Here is a 23,900-nt window from a genome sequence, read left to right on the forward strand (position 1 = left end):
GTTGAAAAATGCCACTCGTTGGAGGATGGAGATGCCGTAGATCGACCACGCGGAGATAGGCGTCCTTGGAACATACCCCCCAAGTTTTTTTTCTTCTTCGATGATTAGTATCCAGATGCGGCGAAGAGTGACGACCGCTAAGACCGCTTTCCGCGACCTCTACGTCGGCATCCGATCATCGCGCAACCCCGGCGGTCTTCTCTCTCACCCCTATGCGCTGTGGTTCCCACCTTCTCCACTTTTGAGGTGTTTTACAGAATACTCCCTCCATTCTGAAATAGTCTACATTCTAGCCCCAAAATTTGTTCTAAAATACTCTACATTCTAGATTTTAGTCAACAAGAACACTGAAAACGATGTGATTTTGCTCTCTTTATTGGATGTTGTTATTTTCGATGTAGATTTGATTGGTTGTTCACATATAGTATAAGTAGTACTAATAAATGCAATACTAGTTTGTCTCATTTCCCTAGAATGTAGACTAAATCAGAACGGAGGGAGTAACTAAGATATGTCTTTTTTATTTTGCTTATTTTCCAATTTCTTTGCGACTGACTGCTGCCTTTAGATGAAGAGGTTGACGGAGATGATCTTCGACAACTCTTTTTTCTCTTCGGAGGGGGAGGAGGAGGAGGAGGAGGAGGAGGAGGAAGACGACGATGATTTGGACATGCATGTGTTAATGATTATGAATGAGGATACACATCACTGGTGTCTCCATGCAGAATCCTAGTTGTGCCTTTATTAATGGATTTAAATTTCGATGTGTTTGAATTTGAGCCATATGATTTGTTACATTTATGAATTTGCTTTGTATTAAAAATTTAAAACCATTTTAGGTTAACGATTAATGTTTTTTAAGTTAACATTTTATGTTAATTCCCCTTAAACGGGAACAAGGGCGCATATTTTTTTTGGATTAGGCGCGAGTGATTTTTTTTGTCGTCGCGAAATTGCCTCTGCTTCTATCTCTACCGTCCTGGAAAACCGGGAGCAGTTAAAGCTGTGGACGACGTCCTTTCTTGGTAGTACTCCTCGTCAAATTCCCAAAATATCGAAAACCGGGAGCAGCTAAAGTTGTGGGCTTGTGAAAAATCGGCTCTTAATTGGCCTCGTGAATTAAGAAATGACTTCACCGAGATTTCATGCAACTAGAAACCACGATTTTACCAACAGATTGGAAAGTATAGTAATTTCGCTGCAACATCTCCTTAATCATAGACATTCCAAAGATCGGCTCTTGATTGGCGTCGTGAATTAAGGAATGACTTTATGTGACTCTTGATGAGGAGATATTTTTTAGGAGCCCGAAAATATACGCATTAACATAGGCGCAGATTAATCAACACGTACAAGAGCGCCAAATGCGTTAATAGCCAACCAAAACAATAAAGACCGTTAATTACTCTACTATATCCCTAATTCCCTCTTCCGCTAAACTAAAACACAAATAAAATATGCCGGCGTTGGAGGATCGATGGAGACGTCGTAGATCGATCGCCGCGGAGATAGTCATCCTTGGAAAGTAGTACGTAGTAATTTTCGCTGCAACCTCTCCTTAATATAATCGTGGTGCAAGATTGGAAAGCAGTAATTTGGCTGCAGCGGAGAAGGAATGCTAGTTATTGCGTCGCGAGAGAAGGAGAGTAAAGTTAAGGAACAAATCACCGGAAATATTTCGTGTCAAATTTCCGAAGATTACTTATTGAGTTTTTTTTTTTCGAATATGATTACTTATTGAGTTGAGTTGAGTTGGTTGCAAGTGTATGCGGCGAGGGAAGGTTACTTATTGCGTTCCTGCATTTTGGGTGGTAAATATTTGGTACAGTTCAGATTTAGCAAAATCTTCGGCTTTCTCTCCCAACCAACCAACATGGCGGTCACCATTTTCTCCCCCCGCCAATGCAGCCTTCCAGCGCCCCCAATCACGCCGCCACGGAAACCCTAGCTGCTACTCTTCCGGCGGGGGCACGACTGCGGCCGGCGAAGGAAGACCGGGAGGCGCGGAGGATGGATTTCTGGTCGCCTCCCGAGCTTAAGCCTGCTCCATCCCCTCCCCGCTCTGACCTGCTGCAAACCATAGCAGCATCGAGCACGACGGGGCCGGCCCCACTCGCCCCTCGCCGTCGATTTCCCGGCCGTGGGAGCCGCTGCTCTTCCACGGACACCAAGGCCGCGAGCCATCTCCGGCACCCCTGTCTCGCCAGCGTTTTCCCTGGGTCGCCCCACACCATGGGCGCGGCAGTGAGCGCCACGACCTGTAGGACCTCGCCCCTCTGCAGCTCTTCCTCGATGGACGGCAGCACCGCGTCGGAGCTCGGCGGATCCTAGTTCTGCAGCTATTTCCTCCCCGAGCTGCTGCCCGAGGTGGTGCTGCCGGCGTCTCCTCTGTGCTACAGTCGGCGAGCACGTCCACGAGCACCTGCTGCCGACCTCCTCCACGACAAGCTGCTGCCGGTGAGGCCCCTCTCCTCATCCTCCCTATACTCTTGCAAAAAAAAAAATGAATCTTTGTATTATGTTGGATGTGCTAGCACTTGAGAAACCGTGCGTTCATCCATGTGCAACAATTTTGATGCAAATTGTTTCATCAAGATTGCTCTGCTGGATCAATTTTGATTTATACCTGTATCTTGATTAGTAGTTGACACTAGCTGTGCCAATAGTTGTATCCATTGACGAATCAATAACCCATTTTAGGGAGGCCATGGACGTTCCTCTTTTAATCTTGTCCAGTTGTTCATCATGGGCAGTAGCAGAACGAGGCCCCTGTTTTACTCCAATGCTTTCTTGTTTTACTGATTTGCTGTGGTTAGATCCAGTCCCAATCTGCTAACCTATGGATGCATGGCAGTTCCCCAACTGGTCACGATTTATTTGGAATTTCTATAATTGTTGATCTTGAATAAGTTGTGTCCATTCTCACGTATTTTTTGCTGATTAGGTGATCTTGAAGTCACTTGGTCTCCATCATACAACATTGGCTGCTTCTGGTTGGCTTGCACGCTGGAGCAGTAGTGCGTGCTCACTGGCCGACTTTTGCCACGCTGGCTGACTGCATCTTCAAGGAAGGTAATACTTGGGCAATCAGCACGTGTGTGTTATGATGAATGGACTGTTGAATGGACAATCCATCTTGATTTTGTTAGCTTCAAATTGCATTAATTCTGGAGTATAATCCTGATGTGAGTGTTTATGCACGAGTTTATGGATAGTTCGTGCTGCGTATGGCTCACTTTAATTTGCTTTGCCATTGAACTAGGCTTTGTCTTAGAATCTAGCATGGCCAGTGTACTCATAGTGTGTATTCCGTGTCAATCTTCAGAATGCAACATCCGAGAGATGTCCATTACACATCTTCAGATTTTTAAGCATGACAGATTTTTATGTATGCTATCTATTTCGCTTTTCTACCAAGCACTCATATTTGCTATATTATTGATGTAGGTCAGTGGAGCAACTTGTGGCAGATGTCGCTGCTACCGCTGTCAGCATGCTACTATTAGGACCTCTACTGCGAGAAGGAAGTAGGGCCTGACCTGTTGGTGTGTTCTTGTGTGGCGCCCTCACTGCCCATGTTCACCACCGACGAGTCTGAAACCGGAGAGGGCGCCGCTGTCCTGCTTCTTGGCCGTGGGCGACCTCGAGCATGAGGTCTCCAGGATGGACACGCTCGCCGGCATCACCGTCAATTTCAGGGTCGAGGTAATTTCATCCAACCCTGCTGGTCAGGTTGCTGCATATGGTGTTCTCTATGCATTTTGTTCTTGCCAAATGAGAGGGATAAGCTAGGGAAAATTAAGCAAGTGAGAATGTTTGCATGATCCTTTCTTTCTTTGCTTCTGTTAGCCTATTTGTTTGATCTGGAGCAGTAGCTGTGCTCACTGACCGACTTTTGCCATGCTGGCTAGCTACATCTTGAAAGGTTGTATCTTTTGCTTTGTTCGTCAACATAAGGCCTCCATTTGTTGTACTCTGTCAATTTTGATTCACTGTGAGTTTTATTATGTTGCAAAGTTTGCTTATAATGTTTGCTATCGATTCTTTCTTGAGCAGCGGGAGGAGTGGATATGTTGGACAAGTCAGTGGAGAAGTTCCTGGAGCATTATGCCCGCCGGTCCAGCATCTTCTTGTGCTCTATCACCGCCGTTGTCTTCAAGGTCCTGTTCTTGTTTCAGTTCCTCTCATGTGCCTTCTAGTCTCATGTTCATCTTTTCCGCAGATTTGGTTTCAGAAATAAATAGCCCCCTGTTCTTGCTCATGTGTAAATTGGTCAGAAATTAAGAGAAGATAATTATGTTTTGTCTATCATGTGTAAATCTAACGCAACAAACTGCAATAATGATGTTTAGAAGTTGTGATTACTTCAAGACTGAGTCAAGTGCAGCTGATCTGGAGCTTTATAGTAGCCTTGCTCTTACTGTATGTTATGGATTGGTGCTGTGTAATCTTGATCATTTTGTTTAGGAAGAATAACTCCTTTGCTTTCCGTGGTTTGATTCTCATGATAGCATGGATATCAATGTAGTATTCTTGTTATAAATCTCAAGTGAGGATACCTGCTACCAATTGGTTGGACTTTAATTTTCTACATCGTTCTATAGGCATGAACATGTACTGATTCATTTGCTATATTATTGATGTAGGTCAATGAAGCAACTTGTGGCAAATCTCGCTACTACCGTCATCAGCTTGCTACTAGTAGGACCTCTACTTTGAGAAGGAAGTAGTGATCGTCCTGTTGGTTGGTTCTTGTGCGGCGCCCTCGCTGCCCGTGTTCTCCACCGATGAGTCTGAAACCTGAGACGACGCCGCTGTCCTTCTTCTTTGCCGTGGATGACCTCGAGCACGAGGTCTCTAGGATGGACACACTCGCCGACATCACCATCAAACCGTGATGGTGGTGATGTTCACATTTGTTTGCAGTTTGATTACATTGAGCCAAAACTGAGCTATATTGTTATTTACTTCTCTGCAGATTCGTAGTTCTATTTGTTTCGTTTTTGGCTATCCTTGATAGGAAATCATTGCATTCTCTATATTTTTCCTTGTCTTGCTTGCATGAGTGTTACAGCAATTTGCAAATCTGTTGTTCTAGGTCAGTTTCTATTTTTATTTTTTTTATATTGGTAGGTCTGTTTATGATCTCTAGGACAGTAATCATCTAGCTTTTTTTTACGCGCAACAACAGGTAATCATCAAGCTTTGTTTCTCTTCCTTTAATGTATATGGGCTTAAGAACTTTATGATTTCTCATATTTTAGCAATTGCATGACCCCGAATATGTATAGTTGATCATGAACTTGATTTCCAATAATAGCTGTTTTAGCCATCGAGTCAATGCCCTGTGTAGGGCCATTGAGCCATCACGTCAGACTTTTAGAAATTTTTGGTGCTTTACTGGTACTGGAATTTGTGGTTGCAGGTGTAGTTGTTCTTGTCAACGTTAAACATACTAGTCGAATTGGATTGTATGTTTGAAGGTCTAGAGGCATGCCGTTTGTATTTTACTGTCATTTGTATTGTGGTCTTGATGTCCAGAGAAGGGCAAAGATCATGGCAGAATTTTGAACACTTGCTAATTAAACTTGCAGTGATTTAGTAAGTTTAATTCTTAGTGGCTTTGAATTGATAGTATTTGGCTGTTGCTGGTGATGAAGTAGTGCCACTGCAATTTATTTTGCCAAGGTGACAGTTGACATCAACTGCAATCTATTCGCGAATATTCAACATCACATTTTCGCCACTAGCTGCTCCTCTGACGATTTCTTAATATTTAATTAGCATGCCCGTGAACATGTGTTTCCTGACACTAATTAAAAGCGTGCAAATTCTATTTGCAGGACTGAGAAGCGGAGCCGGAGGTGACCTTCTTCCTCTATATACGACTAGGTATGTTTAGGTGAGTATCACTGCTGTGATATATAGTGGCATGTAGAGCTATGGCTAAAGTGTGATCCGGCTATCGAGGAGGTGACGATGCTGGTTTAGGTTCAGTTTTGGTAGTTGTGTAACCAGGACGTGGTCCTGGCACTAAGTGCTGTTCTAACCGATTCTTTGGTTGATGTTTTTATTATGAATTTTTCCTATTTCAGTTGTATGTGTATTTTTGGGCTTTGACCAAGTTGCTGTGATGTGCAATGTTGCAACATAGCAATTCTATTGTGGTCCTGAATAGCATAAGTTCTGAGAATATCCAGGAGCATTTGGGGTCTCCATTATATTTTGTCTGACCTGGGCATATATCTATATCATGTGTAGCTAGCTATCTGCACAGAATGAAGTAGCTACCTGTGTCTGTACCTACTCTGTTGGTGTTCCTGTAATAGATGAGATTGCCCAACTCATTTTTTTGTAAAGAAGTGTAGGTGCATCCGTTAGTTTAGAATATGAGATATGAGACTGAAATGTCCTTATGCTTGCTTGCCGCTGATTGTCCTTGATTTGGCATATACAAGATCGATTTGTGCCTTGCATGGTTATGTGTGGCAGATGAGTATTTTCACTTGCACGCTCGCATCGGTGCCCGTGGCTCTGTTTAGTATTTTCAAGGAGACTGGGCATATCCAGCTCTAGCTGTCTATATATTCACAGTTTAGGCTACTGTGATTGTCCTTCCTCTTATGTAACATATGCGGTGATGCTAATTTCAGTTTTGCAGCGTCATGCCTCTAGTGCGGATCAGAAGGCCAGGTGCAGGAGCTCGTCCCCAATTGAGGCGTCGGATTTAATTGTTTGCGCGAGAGAGAGAAAGAAAAGCTTCGGCTGCTGGAGCTGCAGCGCGCGCGCGCGTGCGAGAGAAAGAATGAAAGAAAAGGAGGAGTCTTCTCGGATTAAACACGGCGGATTCTTTCCATCGCGACTTGTTTTATTTTATTTCCGGCGCCAAACAACGAACCTGCGCCAGCTGGCGCGTGCGTCGCGGGAGGGAATAGCGGCGCAGCGCACACGCACGTGCACGTGCACGTGCACGTGGAGGACGCGATTCAAGGGGGAGGCGTAGGAAGGACCGCAGACGCGATTCAAGGGGAGGCGTAGGAAGGACCGCCTCAATGTTTGTGTATCCACGGGCTGGGCTGGGCTGGGCTGGGCTCTCTCGTAGTTTTAACCTCCCTCTTCAGTATCGCTTTGGCTGCTGGTTGTTCGAGTCGACTACAGTCCACCACCGCAGTCCCCAATCAGCCATTCCCCACATGAACTGCGAGGGCCTCCGCCGCTCCCTCCGCTCGCCGGCGGCAGGTCCCCTGGACGACGACGACCTCCTCTCGGAGATCCTCCTGCGCCTCCCACCGCAGCCGTCCTCCCTTCCCCGCGCCTCCGCCGTCTGCAAGCTCTGGCACAACCTCCTCTCCGACACCCGCTTCCTCCGCCGCTTCCGCATCCGCCATAGCCGCAACCCAGCCCCCTTCCTCGGCTGCTTCAGCGGAGGCACCGGCCTCTCCTTCACACCAGCTCTGGGCGCCCCCAACCGTGTGCCCCTCGAGCGCTTCTCCCTGCAGATCGACGACGGGGACCGACTCTATCCCCGCGGATGCCGCCATGGCCTCGTACTCCTCTCCGACCTTAAGCGGAATCAGTTCCTGGTCTGGGACCCCGTCACCGGTGACCGGCACCGCGTTGTCCTTCCCCCGGGGTTTGAGGGACAAGGGATAAGCAACCCGATCAATGGGGCGGTGCTTCGTGCCATGGGAGACGTCCACTTCAAGCTGGTCTTGGTCATGGTAGACATCAACGACGAGATACAACATAGACAAGTGGTCGCAAGAGTTTACTCGTCACAGACCGGCTTATGGGGCGATCTCATCTCAATGCCGCTTCCACCCGAGGCTAATCAGGGCTGGTATCACACCAGCGTTTGTCCGCAGCCCTCTGTGCTGGTTGGGGGTTCCCTTTACTGGATGCTTAGGGGGAAGTTTGAAGGAATTCTCGAGTTTGATTTTGTCAGGCAGAGCCTAGCCGTGATACAAGTGCCAGTGAATATGTTTGATGGGGGCTGCTGCTTCACGCTTGTGCGAGCAGAGGGTGGTGGGCTGGGTTTCCTCTCCGTGTCAAAATCCGCCGCCAAAGCCTGGTTATGGAAGACGAATACAGGCTGTGATGGTGGTGTATCATGGGGGCTAGGAAGAACTATTGAACTGGACAAGCTACTCTCCCTCAATTCAAAGAAGTACATAAGAATACTGGGGTATGCTGAGGAGAATAATTTGGTGTTCATGGGCACACCTGTTGGCTTCTTAATGGTCCACCTTCAGTCATGGCAGGTCACAAGGCTTTCTGAATCCATCCTCTATTGTCCCCATCATCCATTCGAAAGTCTCTATATTGAAGGTAACAGTATGGCTTTGCACAGCAGGCATACAAAAACCAAGTTATTTTTCGGTAACTTGTTTGATGGAATGCCGGTCACATCCTTCCATGTTAAGCTAACGACTTATATAGTGTCATACTCATACCACTCTTATTTCTTTTGCTGCTTAATGGTTATGAACTGGATTCAAATATGTCACTAGTAGCTAGTGTCTTTTGCTGCTTGATGTATTAATTTTCTTTCTCAAAAATATAGTGATGCTATTTTTCTTCATGTCATCTGATACTTTTGCCATCTTGGAACTATTTGGCTCAACTAAGAGCTAGCTAACTTTTTTTTATCAGTTCATTATATGAATATCCACAATTAAAACAATGAACACCAAGATTGTCAAATTCTTTTCTATATTAATTGAACTAAAATTCGTTGTGACCTGCCTGTTGACAACATACGGACGAATTCAATAAGGGTAGTTTTAGTGCATAGCTGCAATGGTTGTACTGTTAGCTTAATTTCTGTCAATGAAGCAGCCACACATAGGTTGGAGTGGGTAGCTGGGTACCTCCTTTGTCAAAATAAATATGTAGAGATGTTATTTTAATTACCCCCATATAATTATCATCGTTATTACTATCCTTACTGGGTTCTATCAGTTTAAATATTCCATGTCCATAGCCTAGTCTAGCTTCGTTTTTCTTTTTCTTTCTGTTGTGGGCTATAAATCTATAATTGCACCGTTTCTGTGTCTGTCTTACTAATACGAATGACCCACAGTTTGGTGTGTGTTCGAGAACAAAAGTTTAGTAAATGAATATCGATACAATAAAATAGTGAACACCAAAGTGACCTTTTTTTGTAACAATTGAACTAAACTTCGTTGTTGCCTGCCTATTGACATACGCAAAAATTGCATAATGGTAGTGCTAGCGCGTAGCTGCAGTATATTGTTTCTTCTCGGGACGAGTTACATAACAGTTAGAAGTTGAAGGTACTAACATGAAAAACTAGCTCAATCCAACTAAAATGTCAAATAGATAGCTCAATACATATGTTTGGAAGCTAGGGGCTTTTTATATTTCTGCCAGTCAGTACTTATCTCTGCTGGTCTTGCTAATATTCATTAATATAAATCGGACTTGATTTACCATTTATAAATAATTCTTCATTATCAAGTGGAGGAAAGTCCTGTTGTGAGAGTTCATTTGTACCAAGGTCGTTTCTGGATAAATTTAGTTAAAGGCCATCTAAAGCTGAATAGTCATGGTCTCTTTTGTTGCTAGGGTTTATCGGTATGGGTTTATCTTATATTGTTCAATGTGGTGTGAAATGAGGGGAAACAAGTTCTAGATAACTTATGGCTTACCTTTTTGGGGATATTCGTTCAATTTGACAGTAGGTGTGGTTTTGTCTCGTCTTATTTTTGTATCAAAGCTGAGTTGTTTATCAAATTGCACTTTTGAGTTTATGCAAGTACCTCCTGTTCGTATCTATTTGGATTTCAATATAGTGTAATTGGTTGAATAACTTCTTGTGGTTGTAGAAAAAGACACTGGTGGTAGACACGATGGGGCTGAAATTCCACACAATGCATAAGATGATTGTCTGGTTAGATATGCCATTATGGTGTTTTGGTTGAGCAGGTAAGCTTCTCTTTTGCTTATATGATGAGGTATCTGAATCGTTGTTTTGAAGAAAAAAAGTATCTATTTTCATTTTAGTACCACATTCTCAAGTACTAAGTTGCAAGAGAAAACTCCCAAAATTCTCTTTTCATCCATTTCCTCAGCTGTTCCCCACTTTCTTGCTTCCCATGATGCTTTAATGGCAGACTGTGTCTTGGATCTCTTTTCCAAGTCTCGCTTTACTTGCTCCTCATCCATTTCTACGTAACTCGTCAAATAAGTACTGACTTAGTACCCTTTCCATTTCGTAATTGTGCATATGTTTTTGTGTGCTAAAAAAATGAGAATGTTGTCATGCTTAACAGTAGCAGAATGAAATACTTCCCCTTTACTGAGTTTCATGGATATAAAGTTTGCTACATTGCCTTTTTTTTTAATGGTTATGGATCTATCAAGTCCTCATGTTATTTGAATGTTGCCCCTCTGCGGAAGCACTGTCAGGAAATGCAGGAACCAAGTCCTGCATTTGAGAAACCTGTGACGTTTGAGTGGAATGCTATCCTGCACTGACAGGAACGCAGGGATCGATGCCTGCATATTGCAGCACGAATCTAGCATCCCTCGGCTTGGTTTATATCCAAACTACGTTTTATTCCACATTCTGTTTCTTGACGCCTCAATGGCTGTTTTAATAGAAAATGGCCCTCCTTATTTGAACCCCAACAACGACACAATGTTGATGCAGAGCCATTGCTGTCTTCTTTCACAAAAAAAAAGAGCCATTGCTGTCTTCATATTCATACAAGCGACTATGCAAGCCGTACTTTGAGTGCATGTTCTTCCAAGACGCTTGAACTCCAGAGTAGTCCTAATGACATGGGTAGTCCTTTATTCCATATTCTACATCCTCAAACTGGGTATAGTACACAAATATATGTAGACCATACAGGAATTATTTTGACAGTAAAGGACAAGTTACTTGACCTCATGTCAAAGATCACGAGCGGAACAGGAAATTCATGAATCGATTCCTGCATTTTGATCCTTATGTCGCATAAATTTGAATAGTAAATTCAGTTTCTTAGTGACTATCTATCTCGCACATTTGTAAACAGTATGCATATGAGAGCCAGAAAACCGGATGTTTCTCTTTCCTACTCCATGAGCACCCCCATATGCCAACTGTTTTGTTATTCTCCACTTGGACCAAATATAGCAAAAGATAGCTAGTGTTAGAAGTTTAAAGTGTACAACTGACACTCTTAATTACCTATCGTTGTTCTCTGCTTCAATGTTTTTTTTGTCAAATAATGTTAAGACCATTCAGCTTTGTAGCTGCTGACACAATTTCAACAATAGTTAAGCGATGTTTTCTGTTTGAGTCGTACAAAAATTATAACTCAGCTTTTCCATGAATGAATAATACCATAAATTGTCTGACTGATGATGTTTACTTTCTCCCCAGGTATCTAGAGTTACATTCCCGTCATGCAAATGCAGAGATGTATTAGTGGGTGTAGGTTCTTCCATTTTGTGCGGTGATTGTCCCTCTATGTAGCATGCACTGGTCACCATAAGGTGGACTTGTATGAATCAATCGCTTAATTTGCTAACTCCTGTCTATTATTTAATTATGTAGACAACCAGCATGATGGTTGAAGGCACTTTGACTCGCTTCTGTTCAGCAGTAGTACTAGTCATGTGGTTCATGTAATTTGCTTTGCTTCAGATTTTGAGCAAAGCACCCTCACCTGCCAATTGATCTAGCTTCTGCTTTTTAATTTAATTTCTCTTTTGTTCGAAGCTGAGTATTTTAGAAGCTTAGTTCTGAGTACTGACTAATGGAATGTTTAGTCGAATCAGTCTGACCTGGGAGTTGGGAAGAAGTTCCTGTTTTGCTGAATCTTGTTAGCACCTACTGACCTGGTGATATTTGCTACTGCTATATTTGCTACTGCATAAGTGATATTTGAGACCTGGGAGTTGGAAGAAGCTCCTGTTTGTTCGATTGCACTTACTGATCTGGTGATATTTGCTCGTGCATAAGTGATATGTGATTCAAGCAGTGTTGGGTTTAGTGCTATTTTGCTAGTCTTGGATGAGTTGCCTAAATTTTGGATTCTTTCATGGCTTTGTAAGAAGTAAGATGACTCACTTCTTCCACGCAAAAATGAAGAATAGTGATGAGCCAAGCCACATTTATAACTGACGCTACCTGCTTAATATACACTTACTATATATAAAAGTTACAGCCTCCTGCTGCACGGAGAGTGATTTGGCTACTGTTCACGTCACAATTTAGTCAAATCAGCATTTGCCACGTATGAGTTTTTTGTACTGTAGGCATACCATGGCTATCATAGATTTTCACGATGTCTCTATTCTTTACTTTTATTGTGGTTTGCTGAAACCTCATTAATTGGAACATTGTTCACGTTCACGTCTACAAACAAACATATATTATCTAGGTAATGTCTGGTTTTCTGGTTTCTTTTTTTCCAAGTGGAGTGGTTAAAGAAGTATTTTTTCTGCAGTAATTCCTCAGTGCAAACATTCAACTTTCGCATTAATTTTTCGCCAGTATAAATATTCAACTTTCACAGTAATTTGGTGTGTGTCGATGTCAGATACTAATAATAATTCTTTTAGGATGCATATTTTTGCATCGGCGCACGAGTGTAATAATTCTTACCTAAATCATCAACCTCGCCCACAGTTCTGTCTGTCGTCAGTACAAAAGTTCAACTTCTGCCCGGTGGAAGTAATTTACCGCCAGTAGAAATATGCAAATTCCACAATAATTTGTCTCGTGTCGTTGCCAACTAATAATAGTAATTCTTGCACGACGCATATTTCTGCGGTAATTTCTCAGTGGCGCACAATCATAATAACTACCCGTCAGTAATTCTTCCCCGGTGCATAATTCTTCGGTAGTAATTTGAATAAAAATCCAGCATTTGTCGCCTTTTTAGGAGGGACATATTATACTATATATAAAAGTTGAATCCTTTTTTGTTCCTCATTGATTTGGTCACTGTTCACATCGTCTTTTTTTGCTTTTTGGATTTAAAAAAAATTCTCATACTATTTTTCAAAGAATTTGATGGTAATTTCTCGCAGTAGATCGTTGGTTGAAATAGTTAGCTTTCGTAATAATTTGTCGTGTTAACAATATAACAGTTATTTTTTGCAAGGCGGTAACTACCTATAATTTTCCAGAAACAATTTCTTGGTGCAATCCTTCAACGTCAACAGTAATTCTCTGGTGTCAACTATGAAATATATAGTTAATTACCTAATATTCAAGTATTTGAGGGTGCATATTCCAGCGACGATAATTTTTCAACGGTGCAACAGCATGACAATTTCAACCTCAAGTTTAGTTTCAACAGTAATTTTTCGCGAGGCGTCAACTACATATATTTTTCTCGAAATCAATTTCTCAGTAGACATCTTAAACATTTCCTATATCAACTATAACTATTTAAGGGCACATATTTCTCAGTATCGATTTGAACTGTGAGAAGGAGGGCAAGATGACGACGGCCAGCCTCCGCCGCCGCTGTCCCTGTTCTCCGGCGGCTAGTCCGCTGGACGATGACGACCTCCTCTGCGAGATCCTCCTACGTCTTCCGCCTCAGCTGTCGTCCCTCCCGCGCGCATCCGCCGTCTGCAAGCGCTGGCGACGCCTCGTCGCCGACCCGACTTCTTTCGCCGCTTCCGCCTCCACCACTACCGCAACCTGCCACTCCTCGGTTTCTTCAACGGATCCAATGGTCTGACCTTCGTACCTACTCTCAAGTCCCCCAAGCCTGTTGATCCCGGCCGCTTCTCCATGCCCCCAACCGTCGATGACTGCTTCCAGTGCCTTGGATGCCGCCATGGTCTCGTGCTCATCTTCTTTCGAACGCGCGTCAAGGTCCTGGTGTGGGACCCCGTCACCGGCGACCAGCACCGCTTCGCCGTTCCCCCAGAAATTGCAAGATATGCAGGGCGTACCCTGATCAATGGAGCGGTGCTTCGTGCTGCCGCTGCCGGAGACGTCCAGCACTTCCAGGTGGTCTTGACAATGGCAGATGGTGAGCAGCAACATACACGAGCGCTCGCCTGGCTTTACTCGTCGCAGACCGGCTTGTGGGAAAATCTGGTCTCGGTACCGCTGCCATACAAGACTAATGGGTCCTCATATCCCACCTTCATTGACACGAATGACGCTGTTCTGGCTGGAGATTCCCTTTACTGGGTGCTTGTAGGGAATTCGGATAGGATTCTCGAATTTGATTTGGTGAAACAGAGCCTGGATGTGATACGGGTGCCAGCTGATATGTGTGGCAATGCCAACCATGTCCGGATTATGCGGGCTGAGGGCGGTGGCTGGGTGTCTTCTTAGTGTCATCCTCATACTACACTTTGCAGCTATGGAAGAGAAAGACTGATTGTGATGGTGTCACTTCATGGGGGCTTGGAAGAACTATTGCACTGGACAAATTACTTTCTCTGAAATTAGAGGAGAAAGTGCCCCCAGGGCTCAGGGTACTAGGGTATGGTGAAGACAATAATGAGTTGTTTGTGTGGACAGTTATTGGTGTCTTCATGATTCATCTCAAGTCACTCAAGTTTCAGAAACTTTTAGAAGCCAAAACAATTAGCTTTTCTCGCTGTTGTCCGTTTGAAAGTGTCTACTGTAATAACATTCCTTACGGGTTACAGATAGCCGTATGCAAAAAAGAATATTCATTTGGCTGTTAGAATCATATTCACATCATTTTGTTTTACACCAACAATTTCTAGTGTCATATCATTTGTTTCTTTTGCTGCTCGATGACCTCTTCAGCATATAGAAATGATGTTCTGCAGTGTTCTGTTCTGATGCTTGTGTGATGAGTTGTTATGTAATAATTTTGATCTTGAAAAACATATTTCATGACATCTAATTTACTTCTGCTGCCACAAGGTGGGCTGCAACTGGTTAAATTAATATCTGTAAATTTTGATTTAAGTCAGAATTAGCAAAAACCAGTGCATAGTTGTCTAATAGCAGGGTTTGTGCATAGCTGCAATCCCATTTTTTCTCAAGATGAGAGGCCTAGCAAAAACCAGCTTGAAATAACTAAGATATCAAATAGTTAGCTCAATAGCTTACATGTTCAAGCTTAAATAAGCCTACTTATATTTCTTTCTTTCACTATTTGTTGTCTCTGTTGATATTGTTAATAATTTTAAATCCATAATGGACACTTGATTTGAAATTTTTGAACAATCTCTTGAGCAAAAAGATAATACTTATTTATTGATTTATCACTTGTAGGACTATCCTTCATGTGACACCATTTGTACCAGGGAAAATTAATAGCCGGAGTTTGCTTTCTTCTTTTTGGGCTAAAATTAATAACTGTAAATTTGACACTAGTTGTGTTTTGCTTACCTATTATTATTGTTGTATCAAACTCTGTTGTCTCTCACAAATTACAGCTGTGAGTGTATCTAAATACCTACTTGAAACCTCTTTTCTTTTTGTCTTTTCGTTGGAATGTCAATTGTGGTGTGTGCTTAGTGTTTGGAGATTAATCTCCCTTACTGGCTTACTGATAGCTGATACTGGTTACAGTGTAGGCCTCATTATATAGCGAGTTAACAAATTAGAAAGCTTCTGCCATGTCAGAAGGTTTTGCCGAGCACTGACTAACTTTGGAAACAAACTAATGTATTTTCTATGAAAATCATGGGCCTAATTTGAACTCATTCCCCATATCTGTGGTTGTCATATACTCTGCTGCACATGAAAATAATGCTTGATTTGACTTCTTATTCTTGTAGAGAATGTGCTGGTGGTGGACATGGCGGAGCTGAGATTTTGCGCAATACGTTAGTTGATCTACTGATTGAGCAGGTATGTTCTTCTGCATGTATATTGAGATATCTGAAATACTCTTAAAATATGTAGTGCTTCCCTTTTACTACCATTTCCCGAGTACCAAATTGCAAGAGAAGACATATTGGACCTTTTCTCGAGAATCTGCTTCCTCATCCCTTCCTCAAAACTCTTATGCCTTCAGTCATCCCGCTTCACTTCTATCTACTGATGTTCTACCCTCTTGTTACTGGATATGCTCCTTATTTTTCCATCTCTTACATTCAGTTTCCTTGCTTGTGGTTTACCTCCTGCTTAATACTTCCCAAGTTATTTCTGGTAGTGTGGGATCTTCTCTTTCTAGTCCCTGCAATGACTGATGACTTAAGACATTTCGTCATTCTTGTGTGCATATGTATGTGCCTGCTCAGAGATAAGAGTGTTGTCTACTAAGTAGTAGCTAGTATACTCCCTTCACTGTATTTCAGAGATATTCTTCTGTTTTACTTCTACTCATAGTTACATGCCATTTAACTTTTTAAAGTGGCACTTACTTGGTATATCAAGTTGTAGTGTGAATTGCAAGTTGTCCTCCTTACGCAAGTAATTAGCAACTAACGATACATGACCGTTTGTTTCCAAATTTGTTTTATTTATAAAGACTTGTATATATGATGTTAGTTGCTAATTACTTGTGGAGAGTAATTGAAGAGTATGCCTATGTTAAATTGTATGCTGCTTTTTATCGTTCTGCTTGTAGTTATTGTAGTTTATGGACTATTATTGTAGTTTTAGGCTGTTTGGTTGAACGTTTCCTCAGCATGTCACTACTCCCTGCCCCATGGAATTGCATATGGCGACTGAATCACAATGCGACCTGCGCAACCACTTTAACTTCAGCCCATACATCATCAACAACGGCGGCGTGTGGCCGGTTGATGCTGTTAGACGGGGCATAACTGTGTAGTGCTGGGAGAACATTCTTTGAAACATTCCCTGGGCATTTTTCTCGTATATGCAATCGGCCATTAGCCACTAATATAATTTGGTTGGTCGCTATGCTTTATGCGCAGTCTAAATAGTTTAATTTCTTCAATTTTGGCCACGTGGATGCGTAAAACTTTATGTCAAAGTATCAAACACATGATCAGAATGACACGACTAGATTCATTAGAGTGTTGGTGAAGGTACTTCTTGATGATGTCCAGAGTAAAGAAGTTATCTAGGACTGGTGGAAGTAACAATTAATAAGATGGTGCACAATCCCTTGCTTGAGGTTTGTACTGCACGAGTTTCATGCAAAAATTTATTTGGTAGTGACTAGCTATGTCAATATTTCTGAAAGTATGACTGCAAACCAAAAAACAGATGTTTCTGCTTTCCTACTCCATGAGACCATGATGAGCCCCTCAGAGATGTAGCCAAAAACTGCTAGTATTAGAAGTTGAGGTGTTTCTCTCCACTACATATTACTGTTTATTTTTCTCTGTTTTCGTTGTGTGCTTTGTCTAATAATGCTGAGATGATCTAGGTATTGAGCTTTTGATACAATTGTCACCATAGTTAAGCTATTGTTTACTGTTTGAGTCATACGAAAATTGTGATAATATCTCCAACGACTTCTCCTGAATTGATGATACAGTTTTGTTTGACTGATGATTTTGCTTGCTCCGCAGGTTTCTTGCTAGAGTTACGATCTGGTGTCTGAGATGCAGACATGGGCAGTTGGATGTAGGCTCTTCAGTTTTGTATGCTTGAATCGGAGATTGCATCGGTCAGTTGTGACGTGGACCTGTAGGAATGAATCGTTTAATTTCCTACCTCCCATCTATTATCGAATTTGTGTAGACAATCGTCAACTGGCATGAAGGTTGAACGCACAATGACATGCTTAGTTTAATTCGTACTTACCTCGTGGTTCGTTTAATTTTCTTTCTTATGCTTTTGAAGTGCATGTTGTGGTGAGGTCACTTATCACTTAATCATGTTTGTATCTTAGTGTGCGGGCTCTTCGATTATCTTCGGTGTTGCATCAGGCCGGCTGATCTCTACGTCAGAGTTTTGTTTTGATGACGTTCCATTTTTGATCAGTAGGATCTGGGAGTTGTGCAGAAGCTATTGTATATTGAATTTTCACATGCTGCTATTTCGTGCTGCATGAATAGCCGGGTTGGCTTCAGTGCTGTTTTTCTTTATTTGAGATGCACGGAAGGATTCGATGAATTGGCTCACTTATAAAAAGGCTCCTAAATCTAATCGAGTTGTAAGAGTATTGCCTTCAGTCCTGTTTATACACAAGCAGTGCCACCAGCGCCAGCGCGCCAGCGCAGTTTGTAGTTTCTGGGAGCTTGCGTCCTGGAGCTTTCTATCTCGATGTTTCAACCAGAGGTGGAGATTCATGGTTGACGCAAATTCTATTGGTTATCATTTTCCCTCTTTTCTTTGAGAACATAAAATAAACCTTTGGCTACAAAATGGCATATGTCACAATAATTGTACACTGAAAACAATATAATTTGTGATATTTCCATGTAACAAATATAACATGATGGAAACATTTACAGTGGGGTCGTTTTCCGAGAGAACCAACCACATGATCTTCCAAACATTGCTTTATAAATAAAGCTAAATGGCTGGACCGATACAAAGTGAGGGATCTCCTTACAAAGCAGATCAAAGATAAAACAAAAAAGAATAAGCAGAACCAAACTTCCTACCCAAGGCACCGAAATATCGACCTTATAGGGACGGCCACATCATCCGCTTCCCCCCCTCCACCATGTTCTCTAGCGCACGTTGTTGTGAGCCATCGTTTGCATCGATGAGATCTGCCGCGCTTGCCACTCTGATCTCCGACGCCCTCCGGAAAGCAGGGGGGAGTATTCCATAAGTATCAAGTGGAGTCCCCCGGAGCTGGCCACCGCCACGCACGCTGCAAGCCCTCCATGTAATTAGTCAAGGGATTTGAAGTTTTTTTTATTTCAGGTTGACCTGCGCCTCCGCTAGTGACTCTGGAGTTCGTTTAGTGGATTGCACGATGCGCTGACTTATAGTGTTTGGGATCTTCTTCTTTTTTCTACAATAACTAAATAAACAATAAAACTGCTGTCAAATATGGGGTGAAATTATATTGTTATATAATGTGAGCTTCTATTTTCATTTTTGTTGTTCATCTTGCATTTTTTTATAGCATAGTGAAGTTTTTTGTACATAAGTGTGCGTGAAATTCTTGCGAAGTTTCTTTTGCATGAACTTCACGCTATGCTTATCTGAATTTTGGCATATCTCATGATCGATCAAGGAGCGCATAACCTATCTAGAACCAACTAAAATTTTCCTTAACTCATAATTGAACTGTCATGCATAAACGATGTAAAGTTTGCAAGATTTTTGTTCTACACATTCACCATCACATAAAGATTTAGAGAAAGCATTGATGCATTCTATCAAAATTGTTCTCTAGACAGTCGATGGTTGTACATGAACTTTCTCTGTGGTCAGCGTTGTGCGGTGTTGAAGAAGTTGTCGTTCGGTGTGACAGTCCTCAACGAAACTGAACTTCACGAGGACTGATTTGAGCGTGTGCAGCACCCAGTGAACTCCCACGCACTGTCTCGATGAACTCCCTATGGCAGAGCCGGTGAACTTCTTCGGCTCCATTGGTGGACTCCCTGTAGCGGCGCCAGTGAACTTCGCCCTCTCCATCGTTTGATCCCCGTGGGCCATGGTGAAGTTGTAGGAGCATGGCGGGGGAGGTTCGGATGTGTATGTGCAGCTGGGATTTCATAGGAGGGTCAGGAAGAGTGTCTCTCGTCCACACCACGCTGAAGAGCAGGTACGCGCCTAGCAGATGAGGTCGCAAGCATGAGACGAGGCCCGAATCATCCATTGATTTAGACAAGTGATGGGTGTTGGGATCCCCCATCTGGACACCTCCTAGAATCCACCAAACGGACAATGAATGTGTCCTGCTGCTCACCGACCTCCCTGCACACTGGTCCTCTCATGCTGAATCGAGTCAGCGAGATAGCTGTATCATGCAAAAAAAAAAAAAAAATGTTCATGTTCAGTTACAACTACGTGTCTGCTGCAGCTGCTGACATTGTGTTCTCTATAAACACATAACATATTTTCTGGAATTCTTGCATGAAAAGCAGTAGGAAAAAAAGTTGTCAATATCTAAATCTGCAATAAAGTCCACTGGCTGACTGCCAGATTCAGTCAATGTGCACTCAATCATATGACAGTTAACAAACTAAGTTTGAGTCCAAGCAATGTTCGATGATTTCATTATCGAAACCTGACATATATCAAGGTGGATATACTGAATCGTCACCACCTCTTGGTGCCACAGTGGTTGGATTGGCGTGACAGCGGTGCTGGTGTATGTGATGGTCGCCGCTGGCAACATCGAGGGCTTCCTCAATGGCTGGTACTAGGACGGGACCATAAAAATCCTGGTAATAATAAAGAAACTAACATTTGATTGCCTGTAGACTCTAGTGCATAATCTCAATGGCGACTGCTTAGAAATTGTGACAACTATACCCATTTGTGTACCTACTGCATGGATGCCACACGTGCAATGCTTTACTGGATTTGCTAAGATAAGGCACAATGCGCATAATATGTATAATTAATTATTTGTTTTTTCCCTTTTTATCAAAAGAAATGACTTACATTGTTGTTTTTCTTAATTTGCAGGAAATTGATTTCTCATAATATAAGGATGAAGGAATGACTATTTGATAGTATTTAGTCCAACAAAAATTGGAGAATCCACACGGATAACTGAGGTAATCTTACCTTTGAACATTTCAATCAGAAATAGATCTTTGAAGCATTGTAAGTAACATGCAAATAGCTGAAGAACCATATTATCATATATGACATCAATTGCCATTACCAACTCACCATTAATTTATACAGCTACACTTCTCAAACACAAGGAATGAATTTCTCTAAATAAATAGTGAACTTCCAAGAATGGAGGAGTGTTGGATAACTGTTGGAGATGTCTGTTTTATAATATGTTGGGCCTTCTTCATGTTCTATGTGGCCCATTTGGACAAGGTGCTCTTGAAAGGCATCGTGTAACATGTCCGATACAAATAGGTACCCGGCGACCCGCATTGGGTACCGCACAACCTGAACATAGTTTCTTTTACAGACGACAACACATCTAACTAGTTAATTTTATTATGTATTGTGCAACGGATAAGTTTCTATCATGCCCACCTGCAATGTCTGTTTATGCAAGCATAACAAGTCAAACAACCAGTGGCATTCCAACAAAATGATAAACAGATACAAGGAGGCATCAACAAGATATTTACATAACTCACAGCTGCAGCGTGGAAAAAGAAGAGAAATTCATGCTATACAAGATTATAAATAGATAGACAAAACCACCCTTAGAGAAAAATTTAATTCCTAAAACAGTATAAGTTGATTACCATCTTAGAAATGAAGAAGCCGCACATCACACACATAGACTATTAGCTGGTCAGACACGAGACAAATCATTAAGGATTATCAAGCTCATTCCACTCCATTTGGAGTGACGGTTAGCTGGTCAGACGCGAGACAAATCCATTTGGAGCAGCAACCAGAGAGAGGAGTTGGGGCGAGGTCGCGGAGTGGTGGAAAGGAGAGGAGAGGAGCCCGCAACAGATATGAGAAAATTGGCCGGTCGGAGTGAGGAGAGGGGAGTGGATAGGGTTTGGAAAATGTGGTGCGAGTAGTGGCCGATGTTGCAGGTGGGCCGCGTGGCCTAGTGGGCCAGGACCAAGCCAGCAGTAGAGGGTTGTGGGCCCAACCTGCAAATAATGGTGGCACTGTCAAATTAGACACACCACTAATAGTAGTAGTATTGATTCTCAAAACAAAAAGTAGTAATATTGGTGGCGTGGCAAAATTGGACGTGCCACCAGTATTAGTGGTTGAATAGTGGTCGCATGGATGCTCCGCAAAAATACTACGGTTATTATTTAGGTGATATGATACTTTCAAATAATTAATAATATTTGCAAAAAGTTATATTATATTGTAACATGACAACCATGTCTCCCACTACATTGGCGTAAGGCATGGTTTTCTTTTGGGCCATACTTGAAGCTTGATGCTCCATAGGGTAAAATAAGCTCAAGTCTTTTGCAGGAATAGCGATCACAATAGGTTTGGGACCGGTCCTTCGTCTCTCCCGATAGGAGAGGCATATGTGACACCTCTTCCGCCCCAGATCTCCACCAGCGTGAGGGCTGGTATCCTCTTCATTTGCTTTCCTCTCCGGCGGCAGGAGGGAGGGTGGACCTCGCTCCTCCATCCCGCTCTAGCTTTTAGAGTTAGGGTTTGTTTGTTGTGGTGCGTCGTTGGGGTGGTTAGAGCGGCGGCCAGCAAATAAATTTGTCTCAACTCCAGTTCCACACCGGAGCTGACCTTTGTGGTGGTGTCTCAGAGTTGATGGCATGGTGTGCTTGTCGATCTTTCATATTGTCGGCTTGGTCTTCTCGCTTTTCTTTAGATCTGGCAAGATTAGTTTCTCGACGTGTCGCTAGTGTTCATCGTTATCCATGACGGTGTTGGGCACTAGGGCGAGGTGGATGCTCTGGAGCGAGGATGTTGGTCCTGAGGTGGTGGATTTGTCGTTATTCCTCAACTTTGTTGGTGGGATGCGACGGATCTTGGTCCAAGGTAGCATGCATGGTGACGTTCCCCGGTCGATGTGGCACAATGGCATGCGCCTCGCTGCAGCAGGCCTGTTCATCGACCTAGTTACAAAGCCTTGTTGGTGATGGTGCTCTTTTGGATCTGACAATGGTGGAGACTTGGTGTCTCTTCTAACACGCGTCTACACAATGTAGGAATTTGGCGGCGGCCTCATGCTTCGGCGAGTGCAGGAAATACTGTTATCACCAGATTTTGGCCAAATCAGGAGATGAGCCGTAATTGAGATGGGCTTAAAGGATAGACACGTGGAGCGTCTCTGAAGCGGCCTTGCACGAAGAGTTTGGGCTAGATTGCCCGTGTATCTGTATAGTATAGTAGATTGCATCTTAGTTTAGAATTAAAAGATAGAGTTTAACTCGTACACGGTTAGGTGTACGTTCGAATTAGAAAGTCCCTTGGACTATAAATATGTACCTAGGGTTATTGAGAAAGGAGGACAATCACGTTCACAACAAACACAAACCAGGCGCATCGCCACCCCTTGTTTCGAGGGTTTCTTCCGGGTAAGCATCATGCTGCCTAGACCGCATCTTGCGATCTAGGCAGTACGCGTTTATTCGTTATCTTGTGTTGCTCGTGCTGAAGCGTTGTTGATGGCGAGTAGCACTACTTATCGTAGATGTTTTGGGGCTTGCATTGACGCTTTTCTTATACATATTTGCTTAGCTATGCCGTCCCTCGATATCTAGCTGCCCTTGCACCTATCTAGGTGTAAGGGCAGCACCTTGCTTGTTCGTTATTTAGTAGATCCGATCTGTTATAGTTGCTCCTTGTTCTTCAAGGATTAGTTTAATATCCGTATGGTTAGGCCTTGCAAACGGGTTGAACGATCCGGTAGTGCGAGAGGTGCGGTTTGTTAGCTCTAAGAGGGATTGTTCCGGGAATTGACTTAATGTTGGTTTTTAGGCCTCTTTTAGGGTTAGTTTTCCATCATCTTTCGTGTCTACTAGGCTCAACTACGCGTAGGATGTTCCGATCATGCGGTAAAAACCCTAAACTGTCGTGGATTGGTTTAACTTTGTATTGATCAAGCAGGATCCCCATGTCATCGTAAATCCAACGTGAACCATGGGGCAATCGGCTCTTTGAGCCGATTCACAGGGCAACCTGAGAGCCGATCGGGCTCGTATTTAATGTTTACGTGTCTACCATGCAGGAGACTAATCGAAGCAATCCAACACCTTCCTGACCAGGTATAGGTCAGGTGGCACGCCCTTGCAACCACCAGGACGTGTGCCGGAATATTGCGGGACGACGTCGAGGGACTAGGGCCCACCAGCAGTCTTGGCAGCCTCCCGGCTCTTCGTGTTGCTTAATCACTGCTCGCCGGTGGGTTTTGGCAGGCAACACATTCTGGCACGCCCGGTGGGACACTTTCTGCAGCAACCAC

At 43.0% G+C, this 23,900-nt stretch overlaps 1 protein-coding gene and 1 long non-coding RNA gene across 6 annotated transcripts; both read left to right on the forward strand.

Annotated features, from left to right (window-relative positions):
• The first annotated feature begins 1,836 nt into the window (after positions 1-1,836).
• LOC124691640 lies at positions 1,837-6,221 on the forward strand. 5 transcript variants are annotated; one of them, XR_006999049.1, is made up of 6 exons: positions 1,837-2,457; positions 2,945-3,072; positions 3,448-3,705; positions 3,850-3,925; positions 4,057-4,160; positions 4,647-6,221. It is a non-coding gene; the product is annotated as an uncharacterized LOC124691640 (long non-coding RNA). The 5 variants fall into 5 exon arrangements; XR_006999047.1 differs by lacking the exon at positions 3,850-3,925 and having other exon boundaries at positions 4,647-4,853; positions 5,844-6,221; XR_006999046.1 differs by lacking the exon at positions 3,850-3,925.
• A 960-nt stretch (positions 6,222-7,181) lies between these two features.
• On the forward strand, positions 7,182-11,594 carry LOC124686303. Its single transcript, XM_047220272.1, has 3 exons — positions 7,182-8,328; positions 9,849-9,948; positions 11,396-11,594. Exons 1-2 carry the CDS (start codon positions 7,194-7,196, stop codon positions 9,899-9,901), a joined length of 1,188 nt encoding a protein of 395 aa, XP_047076228.1. The 5' UTR covers positions 7,182-7,193; the 3' UTR covers positions 9,902-9,948; positions 11,396-11,594.
• Positions 11,595-23,900: the final 12,306 nt, after the last annotated feature.

Source organism: Lolium rigidum, chromosome 2 (assembly GCF_022539505.1).
Source record: "Lolium rigidum isolate FL_2022 chromosome 2, APGP_CSIRO_Lrig_0.1, whole genome shotgun sequence".
Taxonomy (NCBI): domain Eukaryota; kingdom Viridiplantae; phylum Streptophyta; class Magnoliopsida; order Poales; family Poaceae; genus Lolium; species Lolium rigidum.